The sequence below is a fragment of the Melanerpes formicivorus genome, unplaced genomic scaffold, assembly GCF_026170545.1.
Source record: "Melanerpes formicivorus ecotype bairdi unplaced genomic scaffold, bMelFor1.0.p_v2 SCAF_60, whole genome shotgun sequence".
Lineage (NCBI taxonomy): Eukaryota > Metazoa > Chordata > Aves > Piciformes > Picidae > Melanerpes > Melanerpes formicivorus.
In genome coordinates, this window is record NW_027142412.1 from 3,188,420 (window position 1) to 3,207,969 (window position 19,550).

At 55.9% G+C, this 19,550-nt stretch overlaps 1 protein-coding gene across 6 annotated transcripts in view; it reads left to right on the forward strand.

The window, feature by feature from the left end:
* Positions 1-19,550, forward strand: part of MTMR3 (myotubularin related protein 3) — a 77,445-nt gene that overhangs the window by 54,995 nt on the left and 2,900 nt on the right. For 3 of the 6 annotated variants that reach the window (XM_068161845.1, XM_068161842.1, XM_068161846.1), the window contains 11 exons: positions 312-517; positions 1,188-1,319; positions 2,883-2,994; positions 4,003-4,198; positions 6,205-6,390; positions 7,739-7,909; positions 9,704-9,849; positions 10,813-12,232; positions 14,963-15,073; positions 15,575-15,663; positions 17,212-17,238. In XM_068161845.1, the coding sequence (XP_068017946.1) occupies positions 312-517; positions 1,188-1,319; positions 2,883-2,994; positions 4,003-4,198; positions 6,205-6,390; positions 7,739-7,909; positions 9,704-9,849; positions 10,813-12,232; positions 14,963-15,073; positions 15,575-15,663; positions 17,212-17,238 (2,796 nt within the window). The remainder of the gene's footprint in view (positions 1-311; positions 518-1,187; positions 1,320-2,882; positions 2,995-4,002; positions 4,199-6,204; positions 6,391-7,738; positions 7,910-9,703; positions 9,850-10,812; positions 12,233-14,962; positions 15,074-15,574; positions 15,664-17,211; positions 17,239-19,550) is intronic. The other 3 variants (XM_068161843.1, XM_068161847.1, XM_068161848.1) reach the window with 3 other exon arrangements.

A 19,550-nucleotide genomic window follows, 5' to 3' on the forward strand; every position in this document is an offset into this window, starting at 1 on the left:
TGCCTCATCTGCTGGTCCAGAATGTTCCCCAGCTTTCACTGGCCAACAGGCAACAGTGTTGAGCAAGACAATGCTTTGTTCTCCCTGCCTGAGCTGGGCTCTGGCTTTCCCCTCTCGGTGACTGCGTGGACACAGCGCGCTGAAGGGAAGCACGTGGGCTGTCACCAGAGAGCCACAGGCTGAGGGGAGCTGCTGGATGACAGAGAGCTGCCAACAGGAGTGCAGCTACTTGATTTTGATTCTTCCATGCCCTCTGTGGTTCCCATTCTGACTCTTCCAGTTACGCACTGCTGCTCTCTGTTCTTTTGCAGGCACCAGAGCAATGGAGCAGTTATTTCCCGCTGTGGACAGCCCGAGGTCAGCTGGTGGGGCTGGAGGAATGCAGATGATGAGCACCTTGTCCAGTCTGTAGCCAAAGCCTGTGCCTCAGATTCGAGGTCCAACAGCAGCAAGTTAATGAATGGAAATTGTTCCAGAGATTTCTCCAATGGAGGAGACCTCTCTGATGTGGAATTTGGTAAGTTTGGCACTGTGGAGGGCAGAGCTTCATCCAAAAGCTCAATCCCATGTCCCTGCTGAGTGGGATTCAATCCTTCATCAGGGGGCATGGAGTCACAGAATGGCTCAGGTTAGAAGAGACCTCAGAGGTCATCTGCTCCAACCTCCCTGCCATGGCCAGGGACACCTCTCAACTAGACTTGGATGCTCAAAGACTTGTCCAGCCTGGCCTTGAGCATCCCCAGGGAGGAGGCATCCACAAGCTCTCTGGGCAACCCCTTCCAGAGTCTCCCCACCCTTGTACTGAAGAGCTTCTTCCTCAGCTCCACTCTAACCCTGCTCTCCTTTAGCTTCAAACCCTTCCCCCTTGGCCTGGCTCCCTTAGGAAAAGTCCTTCTGCAGCCTTCCTGCAGGATCCTTTCAGGTATTGGAAGGCAGCTCTAAGGCCCCCAGAGCCTTCTCTTGTCCAGGCTGAACACCCCCAGCTCCCTCAGCCTGTCCTCATAGCAGAGCTGCTCCAGCCCTTGCATCACCTCTGTGGCCTCCTCTGGACTCATTTGAAGAGTTCTTTGTCCTCCAGGTTCTGTATGTGCAGTCCATACACCACGTGGGACTGAGTGGACTGTGGCTTGAAGCACTGTCAGGAACCTCCCTTAGGTTACTCACCAGCTGCATGTCCTCCTCCCCAGATTCCTCCATCTCCAACGCCTCAGGAGCAGAGAGTTTGGCCATCCAGCCTCAGAAGCTCCTCATCCTGGACGCGCGATCCTATGCAGCAGCTGTGGCCAACAGAGCCAAAGGTGGAGGCTGTGAGTGCCCAGGTGAGTGCTGCCTCTCCTCAGCCTTCTGCTCTGCTCCTCAAAAGGACTTGCTCAGATGTAATCACAGAATGGTCCAGGCTGGAAGGGCCTCCAAAGCTCCTCCAGTCCAACCTCCTCACACCCAGCAGGGACATCCCCAGCTAGATCAGGCTGCCCAGGGCCTCACTCAGCCTCACCTTGGAGATCTCCTCAACACCTCCCTGGGCAGCCTGTGCCAGTGTTCCAGCAGCCTCACAGGGAAAAACTTCTTCCTGATATCCAATCTCAGTCTGCCCTTCACTAGTTGGAAGCCATTGCCCCGGGTCCTGTCACCTCATGCCCTTGTAAGCAGTCCTCCTCAGGCCCTGACACACTTGAGCAGGGCTTATTTGAGAGACTGCAGCTGCTGTTCTCTCTGGGAAAGTTCAGTCTTGCTGCAGTGCTCACACAGCCTTCACAAGGCTGGTCCTCAGGAGTGTTTGTCAGAGCAGAAAACTGGCTGCTGCTGGTGTGCACTGAATGGGAGCTCTGTGGAATATGCTGATGAGCTTGCCCCAGCTGAGTCAGATGTGTAAACCAGCGGGAGATAAAGGTGTGCACTGTGCTACTCATGGAATGCTAGGGGTTGGAAGGGACCTCCAGAGACAGAGTCCAACTCCCCTGCAAAGCAGGACTGCTTAGTCCCAGATTGCATCAGATTGGAAAGGAGCCTCCTAAGTCATCTTGTCCAAGCCCCTGCAGTCAGCAGGGACACCTCCAAGTAGAGCAGGCTGCCCAGGGCCACATCAAGACTGACCTTGAACGTTTCTGCTCCAGCAGGTCCATGTCTCCCTTGTGTTGGGGGCCCCAGATTGAGAAGAGTCACCTTGACACAGTGAGGGTGGGGAGACTTTGGAACAGGTTGCCCAGGGATGTGGTGGAGGCCCCATCCCTGGAGACACTCAAGATCAGCCCTGATGTGATCCTGTGCAGCCTGCTCTAGTTGGAGGTGTCCCTGCTGAGTACAGGGGGGTTGGGCAGGATGCCCTTTGAGAGTCCCCACCAACCCAATGCAGTCTCTGAATCTGTGATTCAGCACCTCAAAACTACTAAGTATCTCCTCAGTGCAGAGGTCAGTTTCAAACCAGAAAGCAGAGCAGGCAGCAGTTCCATTTGCTTCCTGTCTCTTGATTCTTGACAGAACATTTCCAGTCTCTCACCTTCACTAAAGCTGACCTGCACTGAGTGCTCCCCTTCTGCTGAGGAGTTTGCTTCCTTCTCCCTGGACAAAAATACCTCATTTCTGTTGTGCTTTACTTTGAGTCTAGCATAATGCTGAAACTGTCTGCTGCTGTCAGCAGCTCCTGACTGGAGTTTCATGGCCCAGCACTGCCAGGAGGTTCTGCTTTGGGCTGGGGTTTGCTGGGCTGATGGAAGCAAGCGGCACCAGCTCCCAGTCCTAGCTTCTCCTCACAGGATCTGCAGAAAGAGATCGTTGCAGCTGCATGCAGCAGCAGGGGGTTGTTTGGATGAAACAGCTCCTTTTAGTGACTGAGCTCAGTGCAGTTTTCAGCTGCTTCCCTCTTTGCTGCTGTTTCCCTGCAGAGTATTACCCCAACTGCGAGGTGGTGTTCATGGGGATGGCCAACATCCACTCCATCCGCAAGAGCTTCCAGTCCCTGCGCTTGCTCTGCACCCAGATGCCAGACCCAGGAAAGTAAGTGGATGTGTGGTGGGGTTTGCCTCTCTCTGTTCACATCCTCCTGCAGCTGAGCTCTTCTGCTGCTGCTGTGCAAAGTGGAGCTGAGGGGGGTTTCCCTTGGTGCTTTTCCTGTGTGGTAACACTAAGCTGATGTTTTCTCACTTCCCTGGAATTGGAGCTGAAGGAAGCCTTTGGAGTCTTTGCAGTGAACCTAGAAAGTGAGAGCTGAGCTTGCAGCCTTGAGTGCTGATACCAGACTTTTACTGCTGCTGGGTGGGCTTCTAAACCCTAGCACTGAGCCTTGTCTGCTCTTCCAGGTTCTTTAACCTTCACAGCTTGGCTTTGCTTTAGAAAGCTCTGGTGGTGTTCCATCTACTCCACACATCCATAGTGTCATTTCAGGAGCTCTGTTTCCAGTGCTGGGGGTTAACCAGCCTCTACTGGCTCCTCATCTTGGGATCTTCTGAGGTTGCATCTTCACTAGGACACCTTAGTTGTACCACTTGCCTGTTCTGAATTCACTGCTAAGAGCCTTCCATGGCTTCAGAGTAGATCCAGAGTGGCCACCCTAACTAAAGTGGATGTGTAGATCTTCACAGAGTGGAGATCCTCAAGACACCCACAGCACACCTTGTACAACCTGGGAATAGTTGAGATTTGAGACACTTCAAAGCCTCCTCAGGTTCCTCCCTGGCACTGAAGCTATCTGGGGTCTGCAGCCCGGGGTACTGGGCCTGCTGGGTCACCTGAACCCTCAGCTTGGAGGGAGACAGCAGGGGCTGCTCCAAGTAGTGGTTATCCATCAGCACTTACAATACTCATGGCTAGTGCCATGTCCTGCTCTGCTCTGGGAACTTGTTACTGAATCTTCTTCAAGTCTCCTGCAGCAGAGCAGAGAGCAGAGCTGGGCTGTTCCTCAGCCTGGGAGCGTGTCACCAGCCTGGTAAAACGTGATCAGTTTAAAGAGCCAAGCCTGAAAACATCTGAAAAGAGCAAATACTGTCTTCTCTTGTTTTCCTCTAGTTGGCTGTCAGCTCTGGAAAGCACCAAGTGGCTGCAGCACTTGTCTGTGCTCCTGAAGTCTGCCCTCCTCGTGGTTCACGCCGTGGACCGAGACCAGCGCCCGGTCCTGGTGCACTGCTCCGACGGCTGGGACAGAACCCCCCAGATAGTGGCACTGGCCAAGCTGCTGCTCGACCCCTACTACAGGACCACAGAGGTTTGTGACCCACCTCTCAGTGCATGGGGCAGTTACTAATCTGGGGTCCTTTTCTGAGGACCCAAGGATAAATTGCTTCAGTTTCTATTTCAGCTGTCTCTGGTTGTAGCTTTTTGCAGCAGAGGAGGCAGCAGAGCCAGCAGGAGTTGGCCAGCAGTAGTCTGCAGATAGAGTTACATGGATGTGTCAGTAGAGTCTGTAACTCAAGAGCAGATGAGGTGCCCCTGTGCTGGAGCTGCAGAGTCATGCTCTGTGCTTCCCCATACTTCACTTAGCACTGTGGATCACAAAGGGCTATGGAGTGCAGTTTCCATCACACCATTGCAGTTTCTCAGCCAACCAGCAATGCAAACCCTTCCTCTTCCCTAGATTGCCCAACTGCATGTTTTTCCAGTTGCACATTTCCTTTCTCCTCTGTCCCTCAGTTCTATTTCTCTTGATTTTTCAGCCTAGATGCTTTTCCCACCCCCACCATCCCTTGTCAGCACTGTGTGATGTGTGATGGCTGTGCTCCATCTGGCAGCCCACGTGTGAGATGCCTTTGTTGTCTAGAGCAGAAGCGTGTGTCTGGAGCCTTACAAAGCCTGGACACACAAGGAGCAGGAGTTTGAACTGCAGGAGTCCCTTTTGGATGGAATTGTGGAGACTTCTTGGGTTCTAGAAGTTGGCATCCCTCAGGCCAAAACAACCCAGCTCTGGCCTTGGCACAGACCCTCCCCCTGCTCCCCCAGAGTGTTGCCATTCCTGGTCAGAGCTGGCTCCACACCCTTTGCATACCTTCCTGTGACCACTGCATCAGAGGAAGCCACAAGCTGTATCTGTCCCTCCAAGGATCAGAAGATTTTGGGGGAAAGGAGTCTTCAGCAGTGTCCTGTGCCAAGGCTTTCAGCCCTCAGCCATTATATATTTTTTGCTCTAATTACAGACTTAATAAGCACACTCTACCATTTCTCTTTCCACTAAAAAACCTTCAATCAAAACCTTCCTGACCTGTGGTGAGTTAGTAGTCCTGCTAGAAGAGGTGGCACATTCAGGTGCTTGGCTGGGCACTGGTTTGAAATGTCCTTTGTCCTTTTCATTTGCATGAGCAATTATGCAAGACAACCCTGAATCAACCTTGTGAGCAGGCTGCACTTGGTGTGCACACAGGCAGGCTCTCTCTGAGCATGGGTGTCCTGCTGAGGGTGAATTGGTTTCATCTATACACACCTGCCCATTGTTTCCAGGGGAGGACTTTCAAATGTCCAAGTGGTGGGTACCATGCCCCAGATGGGTTTGGTCAAGACAAAGTTCCTACTTGCCCCTGCCTGACCCTATCAGGAGCTTCCCTGGCAGTCACTATTTAACCTACCTTACTCACAGCTTCACACATGGCACCAGGTTGGAAGGGACCCTCCAAGGGCATCTTGTCCAAGCCCTCTGCAGGTAGCAGGGACAGCTCCAACTAGAGCAGGCTGCACAGGGACCCAGCAAGGCTGAGCTTGAATGTCTCCAGGGATGGGGCCTCAACCACATCCCTGGGCAGCTTGCTCCAGTGTCTCACTGCCCTCATTGTGCAGAACTTCCTCCTGATGTCCAACCTAAATCTGCCCTGCTCCAGTTTGAAACCATTGCCTCTTGTCCTATCCCCACAGCCCCTTCTGAACAGTCCCTCCCCAGCCTGCCTACAGCTCCCCTTCAGATACTGAGATGCAGCTCTAAGGTCTCCCTGGAGCTTTGTCTTCTTCAGGCTGGACAGCCCCAACTCTCTCAGTCTGTCTTCATAGCAGAGGTCTGGTGATCTGTGTGGCCCTACTCTGGAGCTGCTCCATCAGGTCCATGTCTGTCCTGCTGTGACCATGCAGCGTTTCAGAGCAGAAGCATCAGGCAGAGAGCAGCACCGAGAGCAGCGCCGCAGGGGAACGGCAGTGAGGGCACAGAGGGATTCCCCTGAGCCTCAGCCCACCTTAGGAAGATGGAAGGAAAGACAAATAGGAACTTTTCATCTGTGCTTTCCCTTCCCACAGGGTTTCCAGGTGCTAGTGGAGACGGAGTGGCTGGATTTTGGCCACAAGTTTGCAGATCGCTGTGGCCATGGTGAGAACTCGGATGACCTAAATGAGCGCTGCCCAGTGTTTTTACAGTGGCTGGACTGCGTCCATCAGCTCCAGAGGCAGTTCCCTTGCTCTTTCGAGTTTAACGAAGCATTCCTTGTGAGTTGTGGCTTGAGAGATTGCTGTTCTATAGCCTGCTTCTAAACCACTCCCCCTAGTAACACTCTAGAGCGCCCCCGCGGGCTTTCTGCTTGTCCCAGTCTGTCTGCGATGTGCTGCAGCCTGGTAAAGGTAACGGGAGACTGCCCCGATACAGCAGACAACAGTACTGCTGTGCTTCATGGGAGCTGAGGTCTGCTCACTCCTCAAGCAGAAACAGGTCCCTTAGGGGGCTTCTTTTAAAGAAAGGAGTGATCTGAGTTTAACAGTCTCACTGAAGAGGTGCTGAAGTGACTCCACTATGAAGCATCCACGCGGCACAAAACCCATCAGAGTTAGTGGCAGTATCCAGTACCCCCTGCTCTGACCTGATTTTGACCAGAAGGAGACTCCTCTAATACCAGCCAGCCCCCTACCTCTCCCTGCATTTATCTTTTCTGTGTCTTTGCTGAAAATGTGTGTGATACATGAGCTGGAGTTCTTCCCTCCTGAAGTAGACAGCTCTCCTCCTAGAAATGGACCTGGGGTGGTCAGAAACCAGCTGTGGAGGCCTAAAGCAGGTCTCTGGGGCAGTGGCAGTCACTGCCTGCAGGACTAGTACCCTGAAGAATAGAAGTTTTGGTGCAGAGTGTGATCCACAAAGAGCTTGCAGGCACATTCCTGGGGTGGTGGCTGACTCGAGTTACCGCTCAGCAGCTCAGCCGCGTAACCCAAGTGCGGCCCTGGCTCAGCTGGGCTGGGAAATGGGATCCGGGAGGTTGTAACCAGCCTCCCAGCACCCTGCTGAGCTCCAGGAGCGCTGTGTGTACCCCTCAGTGCTCTGCCCTTTTCAGAGTAAAGCCCCTGATGGATTGGAGTGCTGAAGGGCTTGTCTTCATCTAAACATCTGAATCAGGCCGTGGAAGCCTTTGTCTGCTTAAAGCCAAGCTCAGATTGAGCTGTTTGGTTGGGCTGGGGCCGGAGCACAGAGTGAATAATGATCAGGGCCTCTGTGCTGCAGTCGTGCTTCAGGACAGAGGTGGCACGAGCCTCTTCTTTGCCTGCTCTGCAGGGCTCTGAGGTTGAGTCAGCAAGACTTTTCTGCTTGAGTATGAAAAGCTCTTTTGCCCTTACATTATTTTCCTGCTGGTTTTGATTCCCTTCTGACTTTGCCAGGTGGTTGAATTCTTTAGCAATGGGCTTGCAAGGAGGTGTGCAGAGGGCGCCGGGTGCCTCCGCGTGGCAGCCTCGGGCTGGGGATGCCTTGGCCTGTGAAGCGAGGATCTGTTGCTGTTGAAGCCTGACTGCTGCCTCTCAGGGAAGCTGATCCCTTCTGCCATGTGACTCTTGCCTGTTTTGCTCTGTGCAGGTGAAGTTGGTGCAGCACACCTACTCCTGCCTCTTTGGTACATTCCTGTGCAACAATGCGAAAGAGAGAGGAGAGAAACACACTCAGGAGCGGACCTGCTCGGTCTGGTCTTTGCTGCGGGCAGCAAACAAAGCCTTCAAAAACCTGCTCTACTCCTCCCAGTCGGAATCTGTATGTATCCTCCAGCCCCCCAGGGCCTGCAGGCACCACCACAGCTGTCCACCTTAAGGAGATGCCCAAGTGGGGCAGCATGAGGAGGGAAGAGCTTTAACGAGACCAAGCGGCACAAGAGCCCCAAGCAACACGTGGGGTTGGGGGGCTGGAAAGCAGCCTGGTAGGAAAGGAGGGCTGAACACCAGCCAGCCTGTGCCCAGGTAGCCAAGAAGGCCACCAGCATCCTGGCCTGGATCAGCAATGGTGTAGCCAGCAGGAGTAGGGAAGTGATGGTGCCTCTGTAGTGGGCACTGGTGAGGCCAGAGCTTGAGCACTGGGTTCAGTTCTGGGCACCACAGCACAGGAAGGACACTGAGGGGCTGGAGGGTGTCCAGAGAAGAGCAGAGAGGCTGGGGAAGGGTTTGGGGGCTGGTGTATGAGGAGCAGCTGATGGAGCTGGGGCTGTTTAGTCTGGAAAAGAGGAGGCTGAGGGGAGGCCTCATTGCTCTCTACAGCTCCCTGAAAGGAGGCTGGAGTGAGGCTGTACTTGGTCTCTTCTCCCAGGTAACCAGCAACAAGATGAGAGGAAATGGCCTCAAGTTGTGCCAGGGGAGGCTTAGGTTGGACATTAGGGAAAATTTCTTTGCTGCAAGAGTGGTGAGAGGGTGGAACAGACTTCCCAAGGAGGTGGTGGAGTCAGCATCCCTGGAGGTGCTCAAGAAGCTGCAGATGTGGTGCTTCAGGACAGAGTTTGGTGGCCCTGGTGGTTGGGTTATGGTTGGACTCCAGGAACTTGGAGGTCTTTTCCAACCTTAATGATTCTGTGATGGCTTCACTGCCATCCTGAGCACAGTGTAGAGTCAGGGCACCCCAGAGGAGTGTGCTCCACTCTCCTCAGCCTGGTGTACCTCTGAACACTCTTCACTCTGACAATTCAAGCCTTGCATTAAGTTTGCTGATCTTTGGGGAATGTCAAATGCAGCCTCAGAAATGTCTCTCTGCTGGAAATGCCTTTGCTGTCATGAAACATCTCACTTGCTTTCTGCAGGAGAGAACATTCTGGTGTTGCACAAACAGAAAGCTTAGCTATGTCAGAGCAGTGTCCTAGAACTGCACACGAACCTAGACCCTGTCTAAGTTGATCTGATCTAAACAGAAGACAGCTCAGGTCCTTCAGCACAGCCTCAGTTCTCCTAATGCTTCACAGTTTCACTTGGGCAGGCTGCTCTAGCAGGGGCTTGGACTGCATGATCCCCTATGGTCACTTCCAGCCCCCACCATGCTGGGGTCAGGGGTTCTCTGAAAGCCTGTTCCACACTCAAGGAATCCCTTTTAAGAGCAAGCAAAGGATTTCTGCAGGCACTGAGTTTGTACTGTGTGAGTGCTTCCACTGCAGGCAGGGCTGGCTCTGGGGAGCTGCAGCAGTGCAAGGGCTTGTTAGTTCAGCTCCTGTATGGCAGCCCTGCAATGCAAAGTGCAAGGAGATCTCTGCACTAACAATGGGCCCCTGAATTCTGCAGCAGTTTCAGTTGCTGCCAGCTTTATTAAGGTGTAGATTCACACAGAGCACACTGCAGCAGTTCATTCAGGAGAGGCTGAAAGGCACCGTTGTTCCGCCTCTGCCTCTGAATGGGGAGATAATGGCAGAGCCAAGTGGAGCTCATTGCAAGCCGGCGCTGCTCAGCTGCCCTTCCCAGTGAGCTGGAGACCTGGCAGAGCCTCCCCTTGCAGCCCTGCACAGCCAGCTCCTGCAGCCAGACCTGCAGAGCTGCTGGGTAGAGCCTTGCTGAGCGGGGCCTGTTCTCCCCGCAGGTGCTGTACCCTGTGTGCCATGTGCGGAACCTCATGCTCTGGAGCGCTGTCTACCTGCCCTGCTCCTCCCCCTCCACCCCCACCGACGACACCTGTGCCCCCTACCCTGTGCCAGGCTCCAGCCCTGAAGATCAGCCTCTGGGCAGGTGAGCCTCCAGCCCAGAAATCCCATCCTGTGAAGTAAGATCAACAGAGAATGTTGTGGGATATAAAGAGGAGAATACTTGCTGGGGGAGGGGAGGGTTTTTCCTGGGGTTGTCTGTGGGACTGGTGGCCTCAGCTGTGAGAGCTGACGGCGTGGCAGAGAGTTTGGGCTGTTCAGCCTGGAGAGGAGAAGGCTCCAGGGAGACCTCCTGGTGGCCTTCCAGTACCCAGAGGGGCTACAGGAAAGCTGGGAAGGGACTTCTTGCAAGGGCTTGTAGTGATGGGATGAGAAGGAATGGATTGAAGCTTGAGGTGGGCAGAGTTAGATTGGAGATGGGGAAGAAATTCTTGACAGGGTGGGGAGCCACTGGAACAGGCTGCCCAGGGAGGTTGTGCCTGGAGGTTTTCGAGGCCAGATGTATTGAGGCCTTGAGCAGCCTGGTCTAGTGTGAGCTGTCCCTGCCCATGGCAGGGGGGTTGGAACTGGGTGATCTCTAAGGTCCCTTCCAACCCAAAGCATTCTATGAGAATCAGCACATGGAGTTAAGCTCTGGGTGGTGCACAGCCTTGCAGGGTTCCTTATATCCCTGTGGAGGGTGAGCTTTTGTTTGTCTGGAATTTGGGTCTTTTTTTGTGTTGCATAACCACTTCTCTGCTTTTCTGTCCAATGCTTCTGAGCACATGTTAAGTGGGAGGTGTGCCCAGGCTGTAAGCACCTCTGCTCTGTGCTGAAGGGAGCCTTGGAAGGCTGATTGAACATGTTTTCCTGATGGCAGGCAAAGAGAGTACTGAAGCTGCTCTGCGCTGCAGATGGTCAAAATGTGCTCCTAGATGAAGGCTTCACTGAAGCCCATTAGCTACCCGCTGGGGGAGGGAGGGGAGGCAGTTGTTAAACTGTAGGTCTCTAAATGCTTCAAAGCCCCAGATCCCCTGCCTTTGGCTGCTGATGGTTTGCCCCTTTGCAGGTTACCAAAGACAAGGTCGTTTGACAATCTGACAACCGCCTGTGACAGCAGCGTGCCTCCCACCAACCGCCGCAGCAGCGACCCCAGCCTCAACGAGAAGTGGCAGGAGCACCGGCGCTCCCTGGAGCTCAGCGGCCTGGGCGCTGCTGGGGACGACCCCTTCGAGGCAGACAGCCTGGGCAGGCCGGGCAGGGCCCCCCTGGGCGCAGAGCTCTCCGTGGCTGCCGGCGTGGCCGAGGGGCAGATGGAGAACATTTTGCAGGAGGCCACTAAAGATGATGTTGGTCTGGAGGAGCACTTAAAGGGTAACCTAGAGACAGGAGGCAAAGGGGAAGAGGTTGCCCTAGAGAAGGAGAAGAGAGCTGAGAGCCTGCATGGGTATGTCAGCGAGCTCTGTGAAAGGGCTGAGGTGAACAGAGGCGCCGCGATGAACAATCCAGCGTGCAGTCCGCAGCCAGCCTCACAAGGTGCTGCTGAGCTTACAGGACAAGAAGAGGAGCTGGCTGACCTCAGTAACGCTGTCCAGAAGCTACCTCAGGTGAAAGGCCTCCAGCCTGCTCCTTTGGAGAGCTCTGTAAGTAGAGATGCCCAGATGAGCGCGGAGGAGGACGGCCCTGGCAAGCTGCAAGGAGAGGCAGAGAGCCTGCACAGCGCGGGGCAGCCCAGCCTGCCCTTACCTCTCACAATCCCACACGAGGCAAGAACATCCAACATTGAAAGCTCCACAGAAACCTTAACAGAGAGTGAAGCCAAGCAGGAGCCCCTTCCCAGGGCTCCCTGCCACAGACCTCACCCCGTCGGCAACAGCGCCGAGGAGCGCGCTTGGCCCACGGCGGCCAGGCCGGAGTGGGAGAGCATGATAGAGCTGCAGAAACTGGGAACAAGAGCACACAGGACTTCTGGTAGCAGCACCACACACATCCCGGTGCCTTCCCCTTGTGCCTTGCCTTTAGCTGAATGTAAAGACGAGATTGTGTGCAACGGGGAGCCGGAGCCCGAGAACAAGGCGGCGGAGAGGCCCGCGGGGCTGGGCGGCTCCCAGAAGCACCCCGCGGCCAACGGCCACTGCCTGAACGGGGAGGAGGGCCGGCTGAAGGCCTCGCTCAGCCGCCAGGCCTCCGCGGCCAGCTGCGGCTCCGCGCAGTTCCACCTGAGGAACCTGCACCACAAGTGGGTGCTGGGGCAGCTGGGCAAGCAGCAGGCGGCCAGCAGCCCGGACCAGCCTGCCCGCAGTCACCTGGACGACGACGGCATGCCCGTCTACGCCGACGTCATCCAGCAGCGCCTGCGCCAGATCGAGAGCGGCCACCAGCAGGAGGTGGAGACCCTGAAGAAGCAAGTGCAGGAGCTGAGGAGCCGCCTGGAGAGCCAGTTCCTCAACAGCTCCCTGCGCCTCAACGGTGACTACGGAGACGAAGTGGTAAGCGACGCAGGGCTGCCGCTGCGCGCCTGGGCCGCCGCTCGCCGGGCAGGGGCACTGGGCTGGGCTGGGGCTCTGGACCAGGCAGGGGCCCCCGGGGCGCTGGGCTGGGCAGGGGCGCTGGGGCTCTGGGCTGCAGCTCGCCGTGCTGGGCTGGGCCGGGCTGGGGCTCTGGACTGGGCAGGGGCCCCCGGGGCGCTGGGCTGGGCAGGGGCGCTGGGGCGCTGGGCCAGGCTGGGGTGCTGGGCTGGGCAGGGGCCCCCGGGGCGCTGGGCTGGGCAGGGGTGCTGGGGCTCTGGGCTGCGGCTCGCCGTGCTGGGCTGGGCCGCGCTGGGGCACTGGGCCGGGCTGGGGCACTGGGGCGCTGGGCCAGGCTGGGGCGCTGGGGTTTGGCCATGAAGTGGTTTATAAAGCTCTGCTGTGAGGGCAGGCTGAGGGAGCTGGGGGTGCTCAGCCTGGAGAGAAGAAGACTCCAGGGGGGACCTTACAGCTGCCTTCCATTATCCAAAGGGAAGCTGCAGGAAGGCTGCAGAGGAGCTTCTCCTGAGGGTGTCCAGAGCCAGGCCAAGGGGGAATGGTTAGGAGCTGAGGGAGAGCAGGCTCAGAGCTTAGGAAGAATTTCTTCAGTGTGAGGGTGGTGAGACTCTGGAAGGGGTTGCCAGAGAGGTTGTGGATGCCTTCTCCCTGGAGGCGTTCAAGGCCAGGCTGGATGAGGCTTTGAGCGCCCAAGTCTGGCTGAGAGGTGTCCCTGCCCATGGCAGGGAGGTTGGAGTAGATGATCTTTGAGGTCCCTTCCAACCTGAGCCACTCTGTGATTCTGAAGAGAGCAAACAGCTGACAAACAGCAGTTAGCAGTGGCTGCTGTCTTCACTGGACTTCAGATTGAGCATAAAAGTACCAAAGGTCTGCTTCAGGGTGGGCACCCAACCACACCTGGGCGTTCTCAAGCACCTCCCTGGGCCTCACTCAAACACAGCACATTCATTTCACTGTTGGCTTCAGATGTTTCCCTAAGGATGTGACTGTGGCGTTCACTGGGACAGGAGTGTAGGACTGATCTCTGGTGCTCTGGCTGCTCTGATAGCTCAAACCCCTGAGGTTCCAGCCTCCACTTTTCAGGTGGTTGGGCTGCCCAAGGCAGCCTGGCTCTAGTGGAAGGTGTCCCTGCCCATGGCAGGGGAGTTGGCCCTTTCCAACCCAGCCCATTCTCTGACCCTGTGCACTTGGTGGCTGTGGTCACACAAGCAGGAATGAAGTCAGTCAAATCCAAGTTGAAGATCTCAACTGCCAGCAAGGTTTTGCTGCATCTCTCTATATTTTAGGTGGGTTTTTAGCTTGCTTCTCCCTTTTGATTACTAAATAGTACTAAAAGGTCAAAAGAAATCCAATTGCTGTTGCTTGGGTGGAACACTGAGAGCAAGGAGTCTGCTGCAGAGACTTCAGAGAACAGAGCTGCAGCAGGAGGGGATTGCTCCTTGGGACAGTAGGCAGGCATGGGAGGAGGAAAGGGGCAAGCAGGGGACCGTGAGGAGGCTTCTGATCTCTGCAGCAGCTTTTCTGCCTTGCTGTGGTTTGGATGCTGGGCAGAGCAGTGGCTTTGCCATTCCTGAGGTTGGCCTAACAGCCATGCAGAATGTCCTCTTCCTGCTTGCACATGAGGATGTGCTGTATGTACCTGCAGCACTGAGGGGACAGAGTGGTGGATGGGAGGGTTCCAGCTTCTGTTTGTGGCATTTCACACTGTTCCCAAGAGGCAGAGGTGCTGGATAGTCCCAGGTACAGCTGGTGTGAGAAAACCCACTCAGAGCCCTCTTGGCTGTCCACACTGCAGACAGCAGTGCTCCTTTGGGTGTCCACTTCAGTGTTGGCTCAGCTGGGTGTCCCTGGCACCCCCATTCCCTGGGGACAGTTGGATCCTTGGCTTTATTGATCACACTCCTGCTGGTAAGGGCTTTAACAAAGTGAGGAGTAGGGCTGGGAGTGAGCACAGTCTGATCCCTAGCTTCTCTTTGTGCCTCAGCTTGGGAGCAGCAGGTTGTCTTCTGGAGCTCCAGAGACAGCCATTCCTCAGGCACAGAGAGGCAGCAGCTCAAGATTCTTGCTGGGCTTTGATCTCTGTTAAGGGCTGGCTGAGTTGTAAGTCAACTAAAATCCAGCTCTACCTGGATGGACTCCACTGAGGAAGGATTGTTCCTCCAGAATCCCTATGGAATATGTATTTGGCTCCCATTCTGAGGTGCTGATGTCTGGGCTGGCTCCTATGATCCAGAGCTTTTGCTGACACCAGGATCTGCCTCTCGCTTTGGAAGGTGACACAACCCTGGAGAGGAGATGTGGCCTGGCCTCAGAGCCACAGGCCACAGCCCCAAAGCTTTGCCAGGCTGAAAATCCATTCTGCCTCCCCTCACTGTGCCATCAGAGGGTCAAAACCTGACCTGCTGGGGTTTTTTGGTTGATTTTTGAATTCCTTTTAGGGTTTGCTTTGCAGCTGCCCACTGCACAAAGTGCCTCAGCACAGGGCAGCAGCCAGCCCCTGCGAAGAGCTCCCTCCTGCCTTCGCTGCTGTCAGCTGGTGACTGCTGCTGGCACCCTTCCAGTGCAGACACACCTTGCCTGCTCCTCCTTAGCAGGAGGGTCCCTCTCCTCTTCTCCCCACAAGTGTCCAGCTTGTATTTGTGTGGCAGGAGGACTCTGGGGAGGTTCTGCTCAGCTGTGTTTGTTTGCCAACAGACTTCTATACCCGACTCGGAAAGCAATCTGGATCAGAACTGCTTGTCTCGCTGCAGCACAGAGATTTTCTCTGAAGCCAGCTGGGAGCAGGTGGATAAACAGGACACAGAGGTACAGACCAAACCCCTGTAAACCACTCATTCTTCTGCTAGGATGGGATGTTCATGGTTGGAGTTCTCCTGCAGCCTCTGGTCACGTTGCCCCCTCTTGTGAGCTATCCTCCTTGCACTTCGCTTGTGTCTCACACTTTGAGTATCAGTACCTGTGCCTATGAGCCCTCTGCTTGTCTGTGTGAACTCTGTGAGGAGCTGTGGAAGGGATCTTAGCTGAGGGAGCCTCAGGTGGACAGATGCTTGGGGAATGTTCTTGGCCTGGCCACTGGTAAGCCCAAGGAGTCGGCGTCCCTGGCTGCGGCGCTGCCTGAGGGGAGTGCAGCGCTGTCTCTTCTCTAGGGGCAGGTTTCTGTTGTCTGTCTTCAGCTGTTGCCAGCACTGAGTTTGTGCTCAGAACAAAGACTTCCCTCGTGCTGCTTTGCTGTGCTGACACTGTGAGTGCAGATGAGATGGGTCTGACTGCCCTCTCCTTGATAGAGGTGTCTTCTCTTTCCCCCAGGTGACACGATGGCTCCCAGACCACCTGGCTGCACACTGCTACGGCTGTGACAGCGCCTTCTGGCTCGCCAGCAGGAAGCACCACTGCAGGTAACCTCTGCAGGGAGCCAGGGGCACAGCTGGGCTGGTTCCCTCCCCTCTTCAGCCAGGCTTTTCTCTCCACACCTAGTTCCTTTCTCCAGGATGGAGTCAGAGTGGGTGTTTCAGAGCAGGGCTGTGCTTGCTCCCGAAGGTGCCCAGAGCAGAAGGCTTTCTCCTGCTCACTCCCAGTTCCTCCAGAGGATACCCTTCCAAAGCCACATTTGCTGTCTGCAGTCCTGCCTTTTCCCTCAGACTGCATTTGGAGGCAGCCCTTTGGCTGGTTTAGCTGTTTCAGAGGGTGTAAGTCACCAAACCCAGTGGTTTGTTACTGTAGCCTTCAGTACTGCAAATACATGGCCCTGGAGCTCAAGCTGCTCCTTCCCTTCCCTACCCATCCTTCCCTTTGCATTCCCCTGGCAAGGAAAAGCTGTGCAAGAAAAGGTTTCTGGATTGTTCTTTCCCAAGCACAGTGCCCACAGAGGCTAACACAGCACAGGCAGCAGGGGCTCAGGGAAGAGCAGGTGGCAGAGGCCTCTGGGTTAGTCAGGCTCCAGTTAGAGAATCTCTGCTTTCTAAGGTCTTCTTCAGCTAAATTCCTGTCCCTGATCCCTGGACATGAAAAAGCCATGGCAGGAACCACCCTTGGAGCACTTGGCACAGTTTGCTGCTGCTGTGGGTGTGGAAGTTGTAGTGGATTCTAAACACCACTTGTGGTTGGTGTCCATTTTACACTGCACTCCACTCAGGCTCCTTGTGGAGACAAACCAGCCCAGGGAGGAGGGAAGAGCAGCTGAATGAGTTGGGTTTTTCATGTCCACTGTGCTGGTGCCCATGTGGAGGCCTTAAGGCTTCAGAAGGGAAATGCAGTGACTCAACAAGCAGCTGTACCTGGCTGGAGGGTTGTAGGGGAGTTCCAGTGGTGGTTTCCTCTGTCCTCCTCCCAGAGGTGTCTGGGGTGACTTTCACCCCATCAGCAGTGCCTCCCCAGGCTGACCCACACTTGGCATCCACATTCTGGTCTCCTAGACCTGGGCTCTGGAGGAATCCTAGCACATGGATGCACACAGGACACCCTCAGCACCACAAGGAAGGAAAAGTGGCTCAGGGTTTGAGGACTGGTTGCAGGTTGCCCTTTGGAGCCCTTTGTTCTGCAGCTTTCAGCTGTCTAGCCTGGTGAGCAGGCTGTGCAGGAGCTCTGGTTGCTCATGGTAGAGAGCAGTGAGGAATGGCAACCAAGCAGAAACCCAAGACTCATAAAGTCACAGAATGGTTTGGGTTGGAAGGGACCTTAAAGAGCATCCAGTTCCAACCCCCTGCCATGGGCAGGGACACCTGCCCCTAGAGCAGGTTGCAGCCTGGCCTTGAACCCCTCCAGGTGCTATTCCCATGGTCCTCACTTCCAAACACCCCAGGGATCAGTGTCAGGCTGCTCAGCATCTTCCTGAGAGTGGAAAGGAGCTGAAACCTGCCCCCTGGGATAAGAGCATCCAACTTCTTCATTGCCACTGTTTGCTTCCTTTGCTCATCCCCTCTGAGCTCTCTCTCCCCTCCTTGCAGGGACAGTGACCGTGTTGATCAGATCTGGTGAGCATTTCAGCATCCTCTGCCTGTTGTCTGTCTGCCTTCTCTTGCTAACTCCTCCACACTAACTTCTTCCCCCTCTTTGTCATTCACATGCCCAGCAGTCACTGGAGGTGAGCTGTGGCTGGCTGGCAGGGCCTGTGGGTGCTCAGACCCTGGCCCCCTCTTCATTCAGCACTTGTCTGTGGGTAGCTTCAGCTGGGAGGTGGATCACACTAACACTGTCTGTGGGTAACAGAGATGCTTCACCTCTAACTGAGCAGAGGCTGCCCTGCACTTCAGCCCTCAGGCTTTTAATTTGGACTCTTCCCCCTTTTCTTGCCTTGCTTTGGGGAGAGGTCCCTCTGTTCTCAAGCACTTCTGGTCTCTCTGGGCAGTGTGGTGACAAAAGCTGCTGCTTGGTTCAGCACTGGCAGTCCCATGGCAGCAGCAGCCAGGGAAGGCTGGGGGAGGGTTGGTGGAGCTCTGTGTTGGTGAGAGGGGGAGGTGCTGTAGCCTGACTGTACATAGAATCAGGCAGGGTCAGCCAGTTCAACCCAAGACCACCCTGTCCCCAGGTGCCATGGCCACACACTTGTCAACACCTTCAGGGGTGGTGACCCCACCACTTCCTGGGCAGCCTCTTCCAGTGCCTGGCCACTCTCAGTAGAGACATTTCTGCTCATCTCCAACCTAAACCTCCCCTGGCACAACCTGAGGCCATCTCCTCCTGTCCTATCGCTGCTTGGGAGTCTGATGCCCACCTCCTTCCAGCCTCCTTTCAGGCACCTAGAGAGAGTGGGAAGTCTCCCCTCAGCCTCCTTTCCTCCAGGCTGAACAGCCCTGGTTCCCTCAGCTGCTCCTCACCAGCCCTCTTCTCCAGACCCTTCATCAGATTTGTTGCCCTCTTCCAGACCTGCTCCAGCCCTTCAGTGTCCTTCTTGGAGTGAGGGGCCCAAAAGTGCCCCCAGTGCTGAAGTGCAGCCTCCCAGGGCAGAGTCACCCTCCCCAGAGCAGCAGGATCACTTTTCCAGCATGTGTTCTAAGCTCTCTTTTTACTCTCAAGGGAAGCAGAGGACCACCAGGAGAGAGAGAGAGGAGTTAGTGGAGCTTTGCAGAGCTGGGGGGAGAGCAGGCACAGGCTGCTGTGGCAGGAGGCTGAGCCAGCACAGCCCCCCTGGGTGTGTGTTCAGAGGCTTGCTGGAATCCCTCTGGTGCTCTTCCAGCCTCACCAGCCAGCTCCTGCTGCACAGTGGTGCTTTGAGCAGCAGAGCTGTGGGGTGGCTCTGCAGGGCACCTCACAGGGCTGCTTCACTCCTGCTGTTCTTTCTGATGGTGATTCCTCAGGGGGCTCCTGAGCAGCCCAGAGCAGCTGCAGGCCCTTGGCAGCCTCCTGGGCTGGGCTTAGCACGGTGCAGGGCAGAGAGAATGAGCCCAGTGAAGTGAGAAATGGGATTCCTCTGCTGACTCCCTCCCCAGCAGTGCCCAGCAGCTGCTCTGCTCTCTGGGCAGTGAGGGCTCTGGAAGCTGCTGGGTGCAGGCAGGATGCTCCTGCAGACTCCTGGCAGCAGCAGATCCTGGCTAGAGCTAACAGCACAAGGCCCTGGTGCCAAAGGGTTAGTGGGGAGGGCATCAGGCATGGAGGTCAGCCTGGGGCCCTCCTGTCCCTGGAGTGCTCTGCTGGGCTCCCTGTGAGAACAGAGGACTGGGGAGGACAGGGCACAGCGGTGCTGAGGAGCAGGTAATGAGTGGCCAGGTTTAACTGCTGTCCCTGCCTCCTGTGGGGTGCATGCCCTGCCAGCCCCAGCAGCCCCTGCTGAGCATGAGATCCTGGCTGCACAGCCCCTGGCTTTGCATGATCCCTCTTGCCTTGGGTCACTTTGTGCAGGGGGGGACTGTTGGCAGTGCCACAGAAGGGCCCAGGCTGCTGGGGGCAGGGGAGGATGGCCTCCCCAGCGCTGCAGCTCCCTTGGGAGTTACCTTGTTTCATCTGTCCCTCCTTTAAAACTGGCAGAGAGCTCTTGAGAGACCCCAGAGTGCCACAGGGCATTGCTGCTCAGCTTGTCCTGGGGCAGGGCCTTGAGCACCAGATCCATGGAATCACAGAATGCTTTGGGTGCCTCAAAGAGCATCCAGTTCCAATCCCCTCCTGCCAAGGGCAGGGACACCTCCCACCAGCCCAGGCTGCTCAAGGCCTCATCCAGCCTGGCCTTCAACACCTCCAGGGGGCAAGCATCCACAGCCTCCCTGGGCAGCCTGTGCCAGTGTCTCCTCACCCTCACTGTCAAGAACTTCCTCATCTCCAGTCTCAATCTGACCTCCTTAAGAGTCAATCC